The sequence below is a fragment of the Poecilia mexicana genome, unplaced genomic scaffold, assembly GCF_051168715.1.
Source record: "Poecilia mexicana isolate PSO_F unplaced genomic scaffold, ASM5116871v1 scaffold_18, whole genome shotgun sequence".
NCBI lineage: Eukaryota > Metazoa > Chordata > Actinopteri > Cyprinodontiformes > Poeciliidae > Poecilia > Poecilia mexicana.
Genome location: NW_028263387.1, coordinates 3,572,143 through 3,588,698, shown reverse-complemented (window position 1 = coordinate 3,588,698; position 16,556 = coordinate 3,572,143). Strand labels below are relative to the sequence as shown.

At 39.6% G+C, this 16,556-nt stretch overlaps 1 protein-coding gene across 3 annotated transcripts in view; it reads right to left on the bottom strand.

The window, feature by feature from the left end:
* The window catches only part of dock11 (dedicator of cytokinesis 11), an 82,202-nt gene that overhangs the window by 31,567 nt on the left and 34,079 nt on the right, over window positions 1–16,556 (bottom strand). For 2 of the 3 annotated variants that reach the window (XM_014991568.2, XM_014991564.2), the window contains exons 21-35: window positions 15,626–15,738; window positions 15,403–15,486; window positions 15,229–15,318; window positions 14,930–15,051; window positions 12,668–12,737; window positions 12,405–12,530; window positions 12,076–12,147; window positions 10,504–10,650; window positions 10,157–10,240; window positions 9,629–9,740; window positions 9,256–9,294; window positions 6,131–6,312; window positions 4,887–5,000; window positions 2,794–2,869; window positions 1,786–1,874 (exon numbers count right to left, since the gene is read on the bottom strand). In XM_014991568.2, the coding sequence (XP_014847054.2) occupies window positions 1,786–1,874; window positions 2,794–2,869; window positions 4,887–5,000; window positions 6,131–6,312; window positions 9,256–9,294; window positions 9,629–9,740; window positions 10,157–10,240; window positions 10,504–10,650; window positions 12,076–12,147; window positions 12,405–12,530; window positions 12,668–12,737; window positions 14,930–15,051; window positions 15,229–15,318; window positions 15,403–15,486; window positions 15,626–15,738 (1,520 nt within the window). The remainder of the gene's footprint in view (window positions 1–1,785; window positions 1,875–2,793; window positions 2,870–4,886; window positions 5,001–6,130; window positions 6,313–9,255; window positions 9,295–9,628; window positions 9,741–10,156; window positions 10,241–10,503; window positions 10,651–12,075; window positions 12,148–12,404; window positions 12,531–12,667; window positions 12,738–14,929; window positions 15,052–15,228; window positions 15,319–15,402; window positions 15,487–15,625; window positions 15,739–16,556) is intronic. The other variant, XM_014991566.2, reaches the window with a different exon arrangement.

Sequence of the window (16,556 nt, the reverse complement as noted above, 5' to 3'; positions counted from 1 at the left end):
CAGGCATGGTGGTGAAACGAAAACATTTTTTCAACTTTTTTTAGTAGGATTTTGAAATCCAGAATGAAAAAAAATATATTTTCTGAACTCTTGAGGTGAGAAAGTAGAGAACAAAACTACACCATCACGTTGTAGCATCTTCAATATGTTACACCCTCATTTTTATGTAGTAGCCTACGTTCCCCCCACAGATAAAAACTGAGAATGCTACAGGACAGGCATTATACGTTAAAATAAAAAAACAAATAATGCTAAAATAATAGTGTGTCAACTAGCATTGCGACTCAGTATTTTAGTTTCCCAATCTGTGTTTTCTTTCACATATATCAGACATGCGCCATAAAAAATTTCTGTACATTTTTTTTTCAGTTTTGTGTTTTTCATTTTTTGACTTGTGTATGGAAAGGTTAAAAATAACTGAAATAAATAAATATAAACAAGTGTAAAAAAATAATAATTGGAGAATATGTGAATACTGATATTGAACTGAACTGCTCAGCACAGGTTTAATAATGCAGCTTTTATTTAAATCGTGGCTGTTGAGCAGCATCATTTTTTGTGTAGGCAGCAAATGCAGAGGAAAAGACTCTGAGCGTTGACTCTTGTTCCAACCTGTTTACTAGGAATTTTGGTTTTGCTTGGTAACCGTAGAATAACATGGAATGTGGCGGTGCCTTGTCTTCAGTGCTTTTAAACTAAAGCCTGTTAAAAAGGTGATGAATATGACTTTGAAGCCGTCATATGTTAACCTGAGTACGGGTCTAGTTGATGTTCTTCTATGCTAATAGAAAAAAGGCATCCACGTTTAATAAAACAAATCTCAATATTGTGTTGACTGTGAACACTCAACTGTACTGAGGAACTTGCCAATGTTCACATGAAGTGTTTTTCTGCTGAGAGGTGGGACACTTGGAGCAAAATGAAACAAACCGAGTTGCAGTTCTGTCTTGTTTAATGAACCACAGGAATGGTAAAGGCTTAATCATGTTGGTCTTAACCTGCTACGCCAAAAGATACAACTACGTCTTTCCAAGAGGATCCGAAACAGACAGCAGAGGGTCAGAGTGTTTACGCAGCTGGAGGAGGGGAAGCCCCTTGTCTTTAGGCAGTTTGAGTCAATTGCATTTTTATTGCTTCTGGATGTCAAATAAGTACCAGCATCACACTTACACCAGCTCCACATCAAAGTTTTACAATTATTTCTGCAGAACTTCAATACACTGTGAATAAGGTGGAACTGTAAAGCTTTAAATAGTACAAGATGCTGCGATAATAGTTTTATTGTATAAAAACTGCAGGGTGTGGGGGGGGATAAAACACTAAGAAAAAATGTGTTTTCACAAAAACCACAACATTTTGCTTTCTGGGTCAATAATATAAAAAATGTAATATTTAAACTTATGTAATATTGAATATAAAATTCAAAGAGTTGGCTTGAGGAGGGAAACAGTTTCGTTTACGGCAGTCTGTAAGTGGAGTTAATGGTGAAATGGATGTTAGATTAAAAAAAAGTAATGCAATCTCTTTATTTTTGGTGCAAAATGAATAAAGTATATATTTAGATTTACATGAAAAAACTCATAAAAACGTGTCATTACATGTGATGGTGGGGGATTGTCCACATCTGGAAGTCTGTCTGTGCTCTCATCTCGTAAACTGTGTTCTAGTAGACTGAGTGTGGTCCTGTTAGTACCAACCGCTCTGTGTGGGATTCCATGAATAGGACTTTAATTTCTCATCCCACTCTGTTGTTTGTATCAGTGGATTAATGTGAGACCTTCTCACCTCCATGCTGTCTGCTGTTCCTGAGTCCATAAACAGAGAGCCTCTGGAGTCCTCTCTCCTCACAGCTTGGCCGTTCAGCAGCGCGAGACCTGCAGCCGGAGCAGCACACAGCATAATGTCAGTCTGCAGAACACCATCCATCAGAAGGTCGCTGATTCTCCTCAGAACCATCAGCTCACGGCTCTCTGGAGACACAGCAGAGCTCTCCAATGCAGCAGTTTAAACTTTACACAAAGCGCGGTGTGACTCTGACTGTGTAAACATGGACGACAGAAAACAGAAGGTGGTGAAAGCGGCTTTGAGAAGCACATGAAAGATTTAAAGTTGAAGATGATGATGCTTTCTTTGTCGTTTGCAACTCAACAGGCACCACGGCCCATTAAACATTAAAAGATGAGGGGTTTTTTATTTATTTTTTGTAAGGAAACGACATTCTGATTGAGACGTCATTATGACCGCTGTAATCGTTGCAGCACCTTTCAGACACTGAATAAATGACAGCTAGGAAATCGCAATTAGCGCTAAACACAGAGAGGGCGCCTGTGCTCTTTACCCAATCAACAAACCAATCAGCGTCTTGGCTAATGAACCGTCATCACTGCAGTCTACAAAACTGATCAAAACACGGCGATGTCCGCTGTATTTGAACATTGCCGTACTTCCTTTTGATATTAATGTGGGGTCCGCACCCTTTCTATGCTGCTACTTTCATCTCATGTCACCAGTGAGTGATGTACGAATCAAGAAGTCTTTAATGTGATGGAGGAGTCCGGCCTGGGAAAATTCTATATGCTGAGCAACTAATGCCAAGAAGAAATGAGCAGTAATGTAGCGCGCTCGCACTAGTCTGGTGCTCAGCTGTGGCTTTCACACTGAGTGCTGCTAATGCATTAAGTTGTGTGTTGCGTAAATGCAGCTGCGGTGCTGCGGGAGCCCCTTAGGGTGATGACACCGGGAGATGTGTAAACAGGAAGAGGTCGGCCGGTCAGGTTGTGGCTCTCCACTCACCGTGGTCTTTCTCCATGACCGTGCTGATCCTCCGGCTGTCCGTGGAGCTGCTTGATATCAGCTCGTCTCTGGAGCCCTGCGGACCGCAGAGGCAGATTCACACAGAGATACAGAGAGCTGACTTCAGGTTCTGCTCCACTCAACCGGACTTTAGCGCAACGAAAATGGAACAAAGTTTGTATTTGACTGAAATACAAACTTTTTCTAATTAGAACAAATTAGAACTTGTTCTAATTCTTTGGATGTCTGAAACAACACATGTACCTTAGTGCTCACATATAGCTGCTATTCAAATGGTTCAACCACCATTATCAATTACAGGGTTTCCTCCTGAGTTACGCTGGTCAACAGCCAAAAAAAAATTGTCTGGGGTTTTTCATCTGTTTTAGGGTCATGTTGATGAGCTGAATCCTAAAATCACATTGGTTTTGCTCAATCAGGTCAACTTTCTGAACTATGGAGCAACATGAGCATCAAAATGCAGGACTTGTTCTCACATCTGGAGAATCTGATCAATGAGTGATGAGCAGGAGGAGAGATTCCATCAGGACAGGACAGAGACGGAGAATTTTACACAATGAAGACGAAATGTTCAGTTCACATGTACTTAACATTATCAGTGTTTATTATTCAATTTACAGAAATCTGAGTTTGTAACATTTAATTAATACACTCTGTTAGAAAACAATTTTTTTTCTCCTAAGACTTTTTTTGGATGAGAAATATTTACAGAAATGAACTGATAATGTCACAAAAATGTCATCAATTTAGTTAAAAGATCGAATTTCTCTAAAGCAAATTATTACCTGACCTGATTGGGAAAAATTTATGTCATTTTAGGATTCAGTGGTGCAAAATAGTCCTAATTCATTTAAAAAAACATAAGACAACTTCCAGGAAATATTTATTTGTAACCCAGTGTTGTCAGCCTGGTGGGCTGCCAGGCTTTACTTACCCCCTGCCAGGCTAAAGCTAGGCTATAGCTAATGCACTGAACTCCATGCAAGAAGGAAGAACAGCCTGCATGCACTGAGGCATGGTTAATTTCTCTGTATTGGTTAACATATTTTCAGATCCTGTCACTGATTATAATATATTAATTATTAGTCTTCTATCTTGTTTAGTTCATTTTATGGAACCACAGCATTTTACTACATCCAGTATACTTATGACAATATTGAACATTCATCTATATGCACTGTCCCATTTACATGGAAATGAATGACTCAATCAAATTGTGGATTATTGATTCAATGAGTTGATGTCACAGAGTCCCATACACACAACAGCAGACTGGCTCCAGAGGAATATAGATGGGCGGGGCAATGGCTTATCTTAGGGGGACAAGGGATGTTTTTTATTGTAAACAAAATTTTAAATAAAATAACCATGATTATTAATACAAAATAAATAACACTTATGTAAACAGTGATATGTAGAGAATGCTGAGTAACTGTGCTCAGATTTGCATAAACACAGAATGTCTAGAAAAGAGAACAAGAGTCGAGATGTTGCAATGACTTAGTCAGAGACCAGACCAGATCTCAAACCATCAACATTCTGTTTCACAACCTTTCACAACTGAATGTCAGTAAACCTCAACTCAATGAGGCAACACTGACAGGAAGGAGCCCACAGATCTTCACTTCGCTGCAGGTGCTGCTGATAAGGCGATAGGGAACATGGTTATGGTAAGGTGTTGCTGCAAAAGTTGGTTTGTAACAAGCTGTCATCACATTCAGTGGTCATTTGGTTCCCACAGTGCTTCTGTATTTAGCCTCAGCTTTTGTCTTTTCAGCAGCAGAAGTCTAATGTAATTCATCTGACGCTGCCATAATGCTATAATGCCAATATAATAACCTTAGCCAAGAAAGAGGAGGAACTTAGTTTGCCATGACTGTGCATCGTAAATCTGTGGCATCATGGTTTCTCTTCCTTTGAAGAAATCTGGTTTGGACTTCAAAATAATAAAAAAAAATGTAGCATAAAACTTAAAATAATGGAAACTGTGATACTGTACTGTGATTGTATTTCAGGGTAAATTTTATCAATAACAACAACATGTAAGAGTGTAACAAGGTAAATTAACTCACATTCAGACCAAGTCCAAGACTTGACATCTGCGGCTGGGCCGACAGCTGCTTCAGGTTCTGGTAGAGCAGCTCGTAAAGTGGCAGGTACAGCGTGCAGATCCTGGCCTGCTGGTTCTGAGACGTTCACAAAGAGCAGATCAGCGCTTCACTTTGGTCTTTAAGGGAAAACCGAATTCTTTCTTACATATGAAGAAATGATGATTAAAATCATCCAAAAAGTTTTAGTTATCAAATTCTCAAAACATTATAAAGTGAACAAGAAAGGAGACACTGGCTGATTTTCGGACCGTTGCGGAGGCAGAGAAGATCGGCTGAGTTCCCAAAATTAACTAAATCTTGGCCAATTAATTGAGAACTATTGCTTTACAAATATATGCGCTTGAAATTTTTTATATGAAGTCTGAAACCTTAGAGAAAATGTATAGTAAAAATATGTAGTAAATTATGTAAGCCAAAAAATAAAAAATTAAAGAGCCTCCAAAAAATACATACTGACCTCTTTTCATTGTGACAAGAAAAACAAAAAGCAGCAGGATAATTTATTTTACTTTGCTATGAGAGCCACACAGTTTGTCCTTAGAAAGGAAAACAGCATTGGCAGTGTTTCAGTTCTGTGTTCAGAAACAGTTGCAGATAACAATAAGACAGTAAAAAAAACAAAAAAAAACAAAAAAAAAAACAGGGTGTATTGTTGAAGACATGCAAAGTAAGGCCACAATAAATAATAAAAATGACTCTCCTACACTGGGGGTGCGGACGAGATTATCTCCCCAAGCCTTTCTGTCACCTGCTGCTATCAGTGATGGATTTGCACTAAACAGTGGCTTGTTTGCATAACAGACAGCGCTATCGCTATGGGAGAGCAGCAGACAACGTTAAATCTTATGTACAGTTGGTGACGTGTGTCACATTAAACATTAACTTCTTAAATGCAAATATGGAAGGCACCATTTTATAATAAATATATGGACAAATAAGAGAAAAACATAATCTAATAAGGAGGAAAACAGAACTTTTCTTATTAACTAGGAAACTTTTACATTAATGTTAACAAATGAAGTTAAACCTAGTTAATGTTGTGGTTTAATCTTAAACTCTGTTCTAAACCAAGCATGTTTATGTTACCTGGCTGTTCTAAAAAGGTGAATGGGGTCACTTTGGCCCCCAGTGAGTGGAAAACAGGTTTTATCAGAAACAGGATATGGATGGATGAATGGACGTTCGCTTCACCTCCCTGTTCTCACCTTAAACGCCGTGTAGCGGTCATCCATGGCGTGTTTAATCAGGAGGTTCTTAAGAATGCTCACGGCCAGCTGTCTGACTTCGGGGCCCTGCTGCAGGGCCTCGGCCACTTCTCTCATCAGCAGACCCACCAGGAAGTGATTCCTGCAGTACTCCTCTGTCAGGCTGAACTCCAGACTCTGCTCTGTGTTTGAGCCAAACAGGAAGTGTTAGCTCTTCAGTAACGGATGGAGCGAGCAACACTTCAACAAGCATGAAGGGAAGAAAATAGTAATAGCCAGTTATGCAAGTCGGAACTTATTTTTTATATAAATAAAATGCTTGGGTAACAGGCAACTTTATATTTCACTGGGATAATTCATAATTCCAAAAGTCATGGAGAAAATTTCTTCTTAAATTCCTAATGTTCAATTAACATCCAATCATGATGAAATATCATCTCCTTTTCATGAGGCATTATTTATAACATAAGTACAACCTTACAACACATAGCTACATATTATATTGTGTAATTATTTCTTTAACAAAAATAAACCAGAATGTGGCAGCATTGTGTGTTAAATTAAATCCATCTGATGACTGAAGACAGAAGTTCACTGATTTGACACTTTTATAAACAGAATACTTCAAAGATGGCGTTACATAAACTTTGATGTCAGGAAGAGGAATGTTGTAATAAGTGGGCATATTAAAATTACCATAACATTTCCAAGTTCTCACGATATTGAATAGTGAAGTTATTCTTTGGCATGTGCCAAATATATGTTTAATAGAAGACTATTTATTTCTGTTCATGAGCTTTGAGAGGAATGCAAACTTGAAATGGTTATGCAAATTTTTTACATAACTTACGTATGTAAAAAAGAAAATATAAGATTCGGATAAGGTCATGTTAACCTATTGTTCCAAGTCAAAAAACCAAAAACACTAAGGCAGAAATTCCAAACTAACTTGTGCTACTTTTATTTAAGCTTGAACTCGCCCATCAGCTAGCTTAACATAGCATTCACTGTTTAGTTTTAGAAATACTAAAAAGTTACAAAGTAACTAAAACTCTAAGCTGTGTTTAAAAGAGATCTAAAAAAATCTGTCTTGCTTATTTTCATAAGCTAAAGCTGAGATATCTGAAGCTATCTTGGTTTACAATCTCTTAAACTTCAGATCACAAACTAGCTTAAGTGTTTTCTAGAGAATGAGATCTATAGTATATTACAGCATTAGGCTACTTTAGAAAGGCTAAGGAGTTTTGTAAAAAACAAGGCCAACATTTATCTTTGTCAACTTTATACATACATACAAATTAGCATCCAAGATTGGAGAGATTACCAGCTAGATTAAATGTCTTCTGAAAAAGAGAAATACCTTTCTTAAAATGTTGTAACATAAAGCCTAAGCTGTGCTTAAGACAGATTAAGAAAAACCTCAATAGCCTATGTTTTTATCATTTCACTACCTTCGAAATAACATACAATAATGGGGAAATTTGAAGTTAAGTTGGTTTTCAGTTTCCTAACCTTGAGCTTACCAGCTAAATTAAATCATTTCTGGGAAAGAGGAATACCTTTCTTATACTGCTGGTTACAAAACCTAAGCTGAATTTAAGACATATTTTTAAAAAATCACTGCATGTCAAGTTGGTGAATTTATTTTTTTAACTATGTATGAATTGGTATGTCCGGTTAGAAGTCTGGATTTTGGCTAGGCCATTTTTCAACTGTCTTTTGATAGACTTCCATGCAAGCAGTCAACATGTTAAAGGCTGAAATTCATGACAATACAATCTAAGAGCTAGAAGGTGCTAAGACAAAAAGTCCTTTCTCTCAAAAATCATCTGAGCAAAAATCAAATCAATGAACAAAGTCCTGGAGCAAGGGTCTGAAAACTCCAGCCCAGGGAGTTTGGTCTCTTGCAACTTTTTGATGTCTCTCTCATTAAACAGTGCTGAGTTAAATAGTTAGCTTGGTAGGATCACAATAGGATCTGGGCACCTTATGGGACCCAAACACACATCATGACCCAGAAAAAAATCCAGACTTTGACCTAAAGCTGCAGCTCAAGCTTTAGAAAACTGAACTGAAGCAAATACTTGCAAAGCTCAAATAACTAAAGCAATAAATGGGGTAAACAGAAGTAGGTCATAACTCCTACATAGTAATATGTCTAATAAGATGATAAAGAAGTATTAAAGATGGTTCTACAACCTACTAAATATTGTTTTCTATAAACTGGGTCTGCAGTTTGAGAGAGCTTCAATTAATAACAGTATAATAAGTCATGTGTTTTTGAGGTTGTACTTATATCAGTTTAATACCTGATAAGAACTGAATATTTCTTGTATCCTGGTTAGTAGTTTTCTATTTAAGTACTTAAGAATAAATAAATAAATTAAATAAATAACAAAAATGACGTAAATCGGATCAATACATGGTACTCCACTGAAATGAACTAGTTGCAAGGTAACACAAATGCAAAATATGTCATTCAAAGTGCAACACCGCAACCAGTGTGCAACAAAATCACAAAACACATCAAATGAGATATTACTTCCACAAATATGAAAATGAGAAGAACCCAAATAATTCAGCCCATAATGGAGAGTATTAGGAAGTTCTGATGCAGGAACTTTTTAATTTCATGTAATCAGAAAAGATCAAAGAGTCCAAAGAGTTATCTGTTGTGTTAATTCAAGAGGAGCCAAAGCCTGAAAACCAAGCAACTATTATCTTGGCTAATGCTGGAGGCAGAGAGAGAACAATATGCAGAGGGAAGAGGCTCAGACAGCGAGAGAGATAACCGCAGCTCCATAAGAAATGTTTTAAGGCTCTGTTTACAAGTTGAAAGTCAATTATGGATAAAGAAAAGAGGCTTGGTTGATTCCCTGAACAGCAGAGTGCTTCTCCACTGCAAAACAAGGAACCCAGATGAAGGCCTAGCATGAGGAATGTTTAGGATGAGTGGAAAAGACGAGCGCCTTAAGAGGTCAAGGGGAGGGGGGAGGGAGGGGGCGCGCTGACGGCGGCCGGGAGGGTTAATAATGCCAGTCAGAACAGGAGCGGTGAGCAAAGTGTTTGCACACGGCGGCAAACGTGGGGAGTGTTACGGTTACGGAGAGGGGAGCATCACCTACCTACAGGGCCAAAAAGCTCCGTCGCGTACGGTATTAAATCTGACCACAAGCAAAACACACACACACGCACGCACGCACACACACACACACACACAAAAAACAAAAGCAAAAAAAAAAAAAAAAACAGAGAGGGTGGGGTGAGGTGAAAATAAAGAATTTTCGGGGTAAGCTAAACAATCCATGCAATGTTTCTGCCAACACAACACAGTCTGCTTCGTAGTCATGGTGAGGCAAAAAAATTTCTGTTACATTTGCTAATCTGGGGCTGAATCATGACAGGTATCATTTACCAAGCAGGTTCAAAGAGGGCATCAGTGTGACGGATGCAGGTTAGAACAAATACTCAGCGTTGTGGAAGCTCCTGTGTGCTCACCTTGAACTCTCTGCAGCTTGGTGCGTCCAAACGCCATGGGCAAGTTCAGAGGGATGAAGTGCTCATGGTTACATACCGCCATTAGGAACTCAAACTTCATTTCTGTCAGCACCTGAGAGACGGGCATGGACAACGCATGAGCTTGGTCTCGCACATATTCAAATCTCTCTCATCGCCCGTCTTGTGCAAATACAATTGTTCAAATATGACGGGGAGGTCTGTGTTTCTTTTAGTTTGTTAATCAAATTTGAGGCTCACGCAACAAATGTGAGAAAACAAAACTCGAAGTTAGCTGGGAGCTAAATAAACAGGCCGACACCACACAACGGGCTGCGCGTTTATGGAAAAGAGCGAGTGAGAACGATGCAGTCGTCTGTGTACTGAGTGTGCTGAGGTTTTAAGAAAGCCACATCAGACGACGAGGAGCACATTGCTTTGATCTAATTTGGATCTCTGTCAAATAAAAACAGATGCCATCTCACGCAGAGGCTGAATGTCAATCGGAGTGGATGCTGAGTGGAAACGTACCTTTGGATCCTTAAGGCTGAAGTGGCACATGTAGTGGTTGACCAGGCCGAATGCGAAGCCTCTGTTCATGAACGTCATGCACCTCTGAGAGGGAAATGCACACGGCTGAGGTTAATACCACATCCCTGGCATCTTTACAGAAACCCAACCATAGCAGACCAGCAAGCGTGAAAATAACGAGTTGTGTCTCATGTCAAATTTCATAGATACAAATGAGTTGGTCAACCTGTGATTCATAAACCACTGCGTAGGTGTAAGAGGAAAAGGAAATGGTAAATAGCTATTGATTAAAAAAGGGGAAAAAAAAGGAAACGATTGCTGTCATGTTTTGCATGTGGCATTCAGACCTTGATCAAACTGGCCAGGCTCAAGTTGATGCTCCTGGCTTCCTCTGGGATTTCCATGTGGCGGATGGTGATGTGGGGCATAATGGACAACACCAGGGACTGCAGCGCCTGGTGAAAGCTGTCTGGGAAACGTTGGGCCCGTGGCATCTGAAGAGATGGACAGAATAGCTTTCCATTATATGTACTACAATCAGCATGGCCGTAAAGCTGCAGTGTGTAACACTGTGTAACTTTTATAAAAATTATATGTTTTTTTACATATTTGTTCAAGCTGTCACCATGTCGTGCTCGTATGAGACAGATAATCTGTGAAAAGATGGAACTCCTCCACCTCCTCCATGCGCTGCCACCGTCTCGGAAAAGAAACGCACCGGTCCTGACCAAAAATAACCAATCAGAGCCGGGAGGAGGGTCTTAGTGCTGTCAATCAACCGCGTGAACGTGTTTCTCAATGTGCTAACAGTAGAGACATAACTCACTGTTACAGGAAATCAGCCAATCCATCATCAATGGTAGTCATGCTAACTAGTTCTCAATCATACCTATGACTGGCTGCTCTAAGACCCGCCTCTTGGCTCTGATTGGTTGTTTCTAGTTAGCACTGGGAGAAGATTATCACAGGTTATCTGTCTCATATGCTGTCACAACATAGACACTGTACACACTATAGCTTTAAGGCTATGGGACATATCAAATTAATGCAATTGAACTGTGTAATAAACTTGTTGGACTTTTCAAAAGCGTCGCTACTTAACAGAAATGTCAGATTCAGGCATGATTAAAGTAGGGTTAAAGTGACATTTGGATTTACCACCTGGAAACATGTTACACACTCTACAATCTCCCTGACATCCAGCACTCTGTAACGGCAACTTGCATAACCAAGACTATGGGGTTGGCAAAAAAAAAGTCTGGAAACACATATACCGGTATTTCCACATACTTATCTCACCCTGGAAAATAATTAAATCCTATTCCATAATTTCCCATTCTCTGATGGAAAGTTGTACTTGAGAACTCCTCCTCTTGGCTGTCCGTTATTGCTTGTATTTTACTCAGCATAGATATCAGAATGTTTGGCAACATCCTAAATGTACTTTCAAACTTTGTCTCTTATCTGCCTTACTTTGATTGAAAATTTTTTTTTAGAAACTTAATTTTATTCTAAGACCTGAGAGTCCAAAGCTGAGTGTCAAAAACAACCAAATGCCGTCAAAATACACCACTTTTAAAATCCAAAAATGAAAAATGAAACCATGCAAACACTAACCAGATCACGCAGGTGATCTGAATGAAAATAACTAACGTAGTTCTACCCTCCTTCTTCCTGATTAAGCCTCAGTTTCTCCTGTTTAAAGTGCTGCTGGTTAGCTCCCAGATGGAACCCAGACTCATGACACTGCAATGTACAGTATGCACATGAGTAATGACCCAGTAGAATCCTTGAGTGGAAGGTTTGTGAAAACATAATGGCGGGTTTTTGTCACACCACATGCAGCGTGCTACAACTTGTCAGACGCACACCAGAAAAGAATATCTGGATTGGAGGGGTCAGTGTCACTGAATACCAACCTTCATGCGGTTCCCTTCCTGCAGGTACTGGGCCATGGACTTTGCCATGGTTTCAAAGAAGAACCATGAGTACTAGAAAAAGATGTGAAGAGAGAAAAGGTCACAAGCTGGCCTAGAGTCAGAATTTACTCCTACACAGTCTTCCTAAGAATAGCAGTCACCACAAATAAAGAAACGGTGATGGGAAAACACGTCAAAGACCGAGACGGCAGGCAGAAACATGTTGAAGGACTTTTCATCTTGTTCCGGCTGCGGATACCAACAGATTTAAACTCTAGCATTCCTCCTGCTGTTCAGAGCTGGTATTACACCCTGAGGTCTCTACACACCCTGAGCAGTTTGTTGCTGGTGTTAAAATCTGCAGTTTGCTTAAGAGTGGCTGTTACAGCGGTGGCCAGCACTTCGTGAGTGGTAGACGAGCTTCCTGATGCTGGAGCGTTGGCCACAAAGACATACTGAAACAATAAAAAAACAAACAAACAAACAAACAGCTCATTAATTTTAACATTTAAATAGAAACAACCAAACATAATCTGCTGCTGCTTTGGTGATAGAAATAACTGGAGGAATGTGGATGTGGACTGTAGGTCACCTTAACGAAGGAGCGCAGGTAGTGTTCCAGTCCTTCCTCTTGACATTTGGACACTATGTGTATGATTACACTGAAAGGACAGAGTGGGAAATGTTAAAGCTGTGAGCATTCAAAGACATATACTGACTATATTAGATATAACGGTTCAATACCTTGGCAACAAAAGCAGTGAATCACCGAATCACATAGCAGCAACTCAATGTATTGATAAATCTAGACGTGGTGAAGGTATCTTCACACACAATCATGCGAAAAAGTTGTGTAGGCAGAAATGCATATGTTGCTATCAGGGAACACTTTCAGTCTGGTTTAAGATTATGACCAGCAACAGTTGCTCAAACAATCACTCCCTACAAACATTTTAATGCCACTTTTGAACGCACCACACAACTTTGGAGCAAGGTAGCTCCAGATGGTCACACTGCTGCCTCTTCTTGAATACTGTTAGTTTTAGACCAGAGTACGCACCGGCTTCCAAACAGATTCCCCCTAGCTTCGTCAGTATGCAGATGTTCCTCTTGGTTTTTGGTCTGCAGCTCCTGAACAGATTCACTGCTCTATACGTTCTGCAGTTGTTCCCTTATGTCTGCCAGGCCTAGTTCTGACCCAGCTCTTCTACAATTTCCCCAAACTGATGCACATGCAGCCCCTGGTTAAAAACCATGCTCCTAAGGCCCTTTAATATTTACAAAATATTTACAAGGTTGGTTGTATGTACATAGAAAATATAAGTGAGAAACTTGTATTATTGTTTTTGTAAATTGTTGATCCGAGTGATTATGTACATGCGGGGAGCGGTTACTGTTGTGAGTAGCGTGAGAAAAAATGAGAACAACAGAAAGCCGAAGCTTTTCTGGACAGGACTTGTGTTCTTACATAAATGTATTCTTGTTTGATCAATTATCTCATTAATTTAAAGACTGTATTGAATTTCCTATCTATGAAGTAGTTTAGGTTAACGAGGGACAAGTGAACTCAATATAGAAAAAAAAGAACAGAACAATGGGATGATGGGAGGAAGAAGGGAGAAGAACATGGGAGACGACAAGAGGGAAGCTCATGTAGACCGCTGCTAATGCGGGCAGAGGTTGAGGTGGGAGCAAGAACTGGACTGTTTGATGCACGTTCTGCACAAGTAAAGTTACACCCGGTGGGCAGGAAACCTGGAGAAGTGTTTTGTAGTGAAGAACTGCGGAGGAGAACTGCAGCTGATCCGAGGTGGCTAGAGAAACGTGTCAACATGGCGACGCTAGCTTTAACATGATTGAGGAGGAGTCCTGCAACTCGTGTGGCGGAGTTCCAACAGAAATTGGACTAACAAAGCAACCTTGACGGAGAGGACTGAGTCAGTTTTATTGTTTAAACGGGGAGAAGAGGATTGTCCTAGCTTCATCAGGCCTGCAACGAAAACTTTAACCAGTACCGGACAGTGTGTGTGTGAGTGAGAGTATGGGCCCATGTGTGATATTGTGTTAAAAACTGTAAATTCTGGTAAATGTATGGAGTTATGTTAGTGACAAAAGTTGAATTCTGGTTATATTGAAACAACAGTTCAAAAGAAAAGTTTTTTCATAAAAACAGTTTATTTTTCCAAGTTCTTATTAAAAGAAACGATTCAGTTAACAGTCTGGAGTTAATTATGTTACTTTAAATGAGTGTATGGTAATTGGACAGGTAAGGATTTACTCAACATAGGTAAACCTGCGTGGTATCTACCAGAACTTAACGAACCCAAATAGCCACCCCACCATTGAGTTTAAGTTCTCGTCCCAGTTAATAGCTACACACACATAGCCGCTGACATGAGTTTTAATGACTTATCATGTGAACAAGCTTATTCGCATGTGATTTTAATTTCATTTGTGAAAGTGTGTATTTTTGACATTCGCAAAATATAGGCAAAGATTTGCACACATTTGGAATGGAAACACAGCTTGTGACGTTTTCTCATCTCCTCTTGAGTTTCTTCAGGTCAGAGCATGATGTGTTGGTGACGTACTCCATTAGCCTACTTCATGTTGTCAAACTGGTACTATTTTACTGTTTTATTGACCATTAACTAATACAGGTAAGGTCCGACCAACGTGTGACGAGTGAAACTCCACCAGATAAATGTGGTTAAGGGAACCAGAATCTCTGAGGAATTTTTCGAACACTTTGCAGAGTTAAAGCAGTTCTAGAAGTAGAACGGGTCCAAACAACTACGAGCGGTGTGTGCCAAATGAACGGGATGGATAGAGGGGAAGATCCTTCATAACTCACCGCAGGGAATTGACAGCAATCTCGTGGGTTTCTTTGGTGGCGGCTGTGAGCACCTCAAACAGCTGCATCAGCACCGTCGGGAGGAAGGTGATGACGATGTGAGTCTCAACGGCATGTAGGCACTACAGGAGGAAACAGTGACAGGAAGTAACAGACAAGAGTTACATAAAAACTCATGAGAGGGCCGGAGGCAATGTGGAAAAGACAGAGCTGGTCACTTCCATGTGCTCTGGGATTGTACGTATATGCTAAATGACTTAGCAGCTCTCCTGCCCGTAGCCAGGGTCACTGCTGCTCACCTTCAAGTATTTGATGAGTTCTGCTGGGTTGCCGTCTGACATGGTCTTCATCAGCTGGCAGTGCTGGAAGAATTTATGCAGATGGAGATCCTGTAGGAAGACATAAAGCTGAGCCGTCTCATCTCTTGTATGTGCTTCATTTTTTTATACATCGGCTAATGAACGGACACTGACCTGAGGATATATTGTTGACGCTACACGGCTCTTCACTTTAAACAGTGGCTTGGCATTTTCCACCCACTTTATATCTGGCTGGGACTGTTAGCAGAAGAAAGCAGAATATGATTGGCCACTCAGGTTTCTGTTTTTTTGGGGGGTTTTTTTATTTTTTTTTTTTTAGATACTCCGCAGAGGACACAGACGGATTGAACTTCTGGATCAGGTATTCAGGTTGTACCTTCCTGCTGTCCTGACACAGATACCCAGCAGGCAGAGCAGCAGCGACAGGCAGCTGGAGCTCCGATGACTGCATCCTCCCATCTTTGAGCAGAGGCATCCAGGAGTATCCCACTGAACAACATGAAGACGAATCAGATGAACAGAAGGTAAGTCACATGGGATGGAACAGTAGTGATCCGTCAACACGTCAAAAGCAAAACATTAACATCCAGGATAAATTTGTGGTGTATAAATTGTGTTCATACATCTAAAAATAGCAATAATAAAAAAATGAAGGGAATTTGAGCACTACTATCACAACAGAATAATTCTTCATCCAGCAGCTCAGATTCTCCACACACTCAGTTACACCAACATTTATATTGAAATGTTACTCTTTTAGCATTTTATTATATTTCCTGACGGAAACAGTAATATGCAGCTGAAAACAGAAGTTTGCATACAATAACTAAAAAGACATGCAGACCTTTTGTCTCTCCCTGAAATGTTAAATCAGGCAAAGCTTCTTGTGTTTTAAGTGAGAATTACCAAAATTATTTAGATTTGCGAAATGCCACAAAAATGAAAGAAGGAATATGACCTTATTAATTTGAAGAAAAATATATTTCAGTTAGGTGAAACAAACACAGATAAAGCTAAAATTATTCATAAACCTGGTAGATTTTGATTTAAAAAAATCAATAAAAAAATAACATTTTTCTTTAAACAGTAGTAGATTAATAGGAAAAATTAAAATGGCTTTTCAGGAATGAAAACCTTTTTTATAATATCTGAGCAGCTTTTTGTGTGTTTCATCTGGTACTTTAATGATTTATCTTTGTCGTTAGCTCCGAATCTTTTCAGATTGGAAGGCCTCACTACCATCACCCTAATCATCAGCTCCTCCCACAGATGCTTGATTAGATTTCAGTCAAGAATCCAGCATCCAA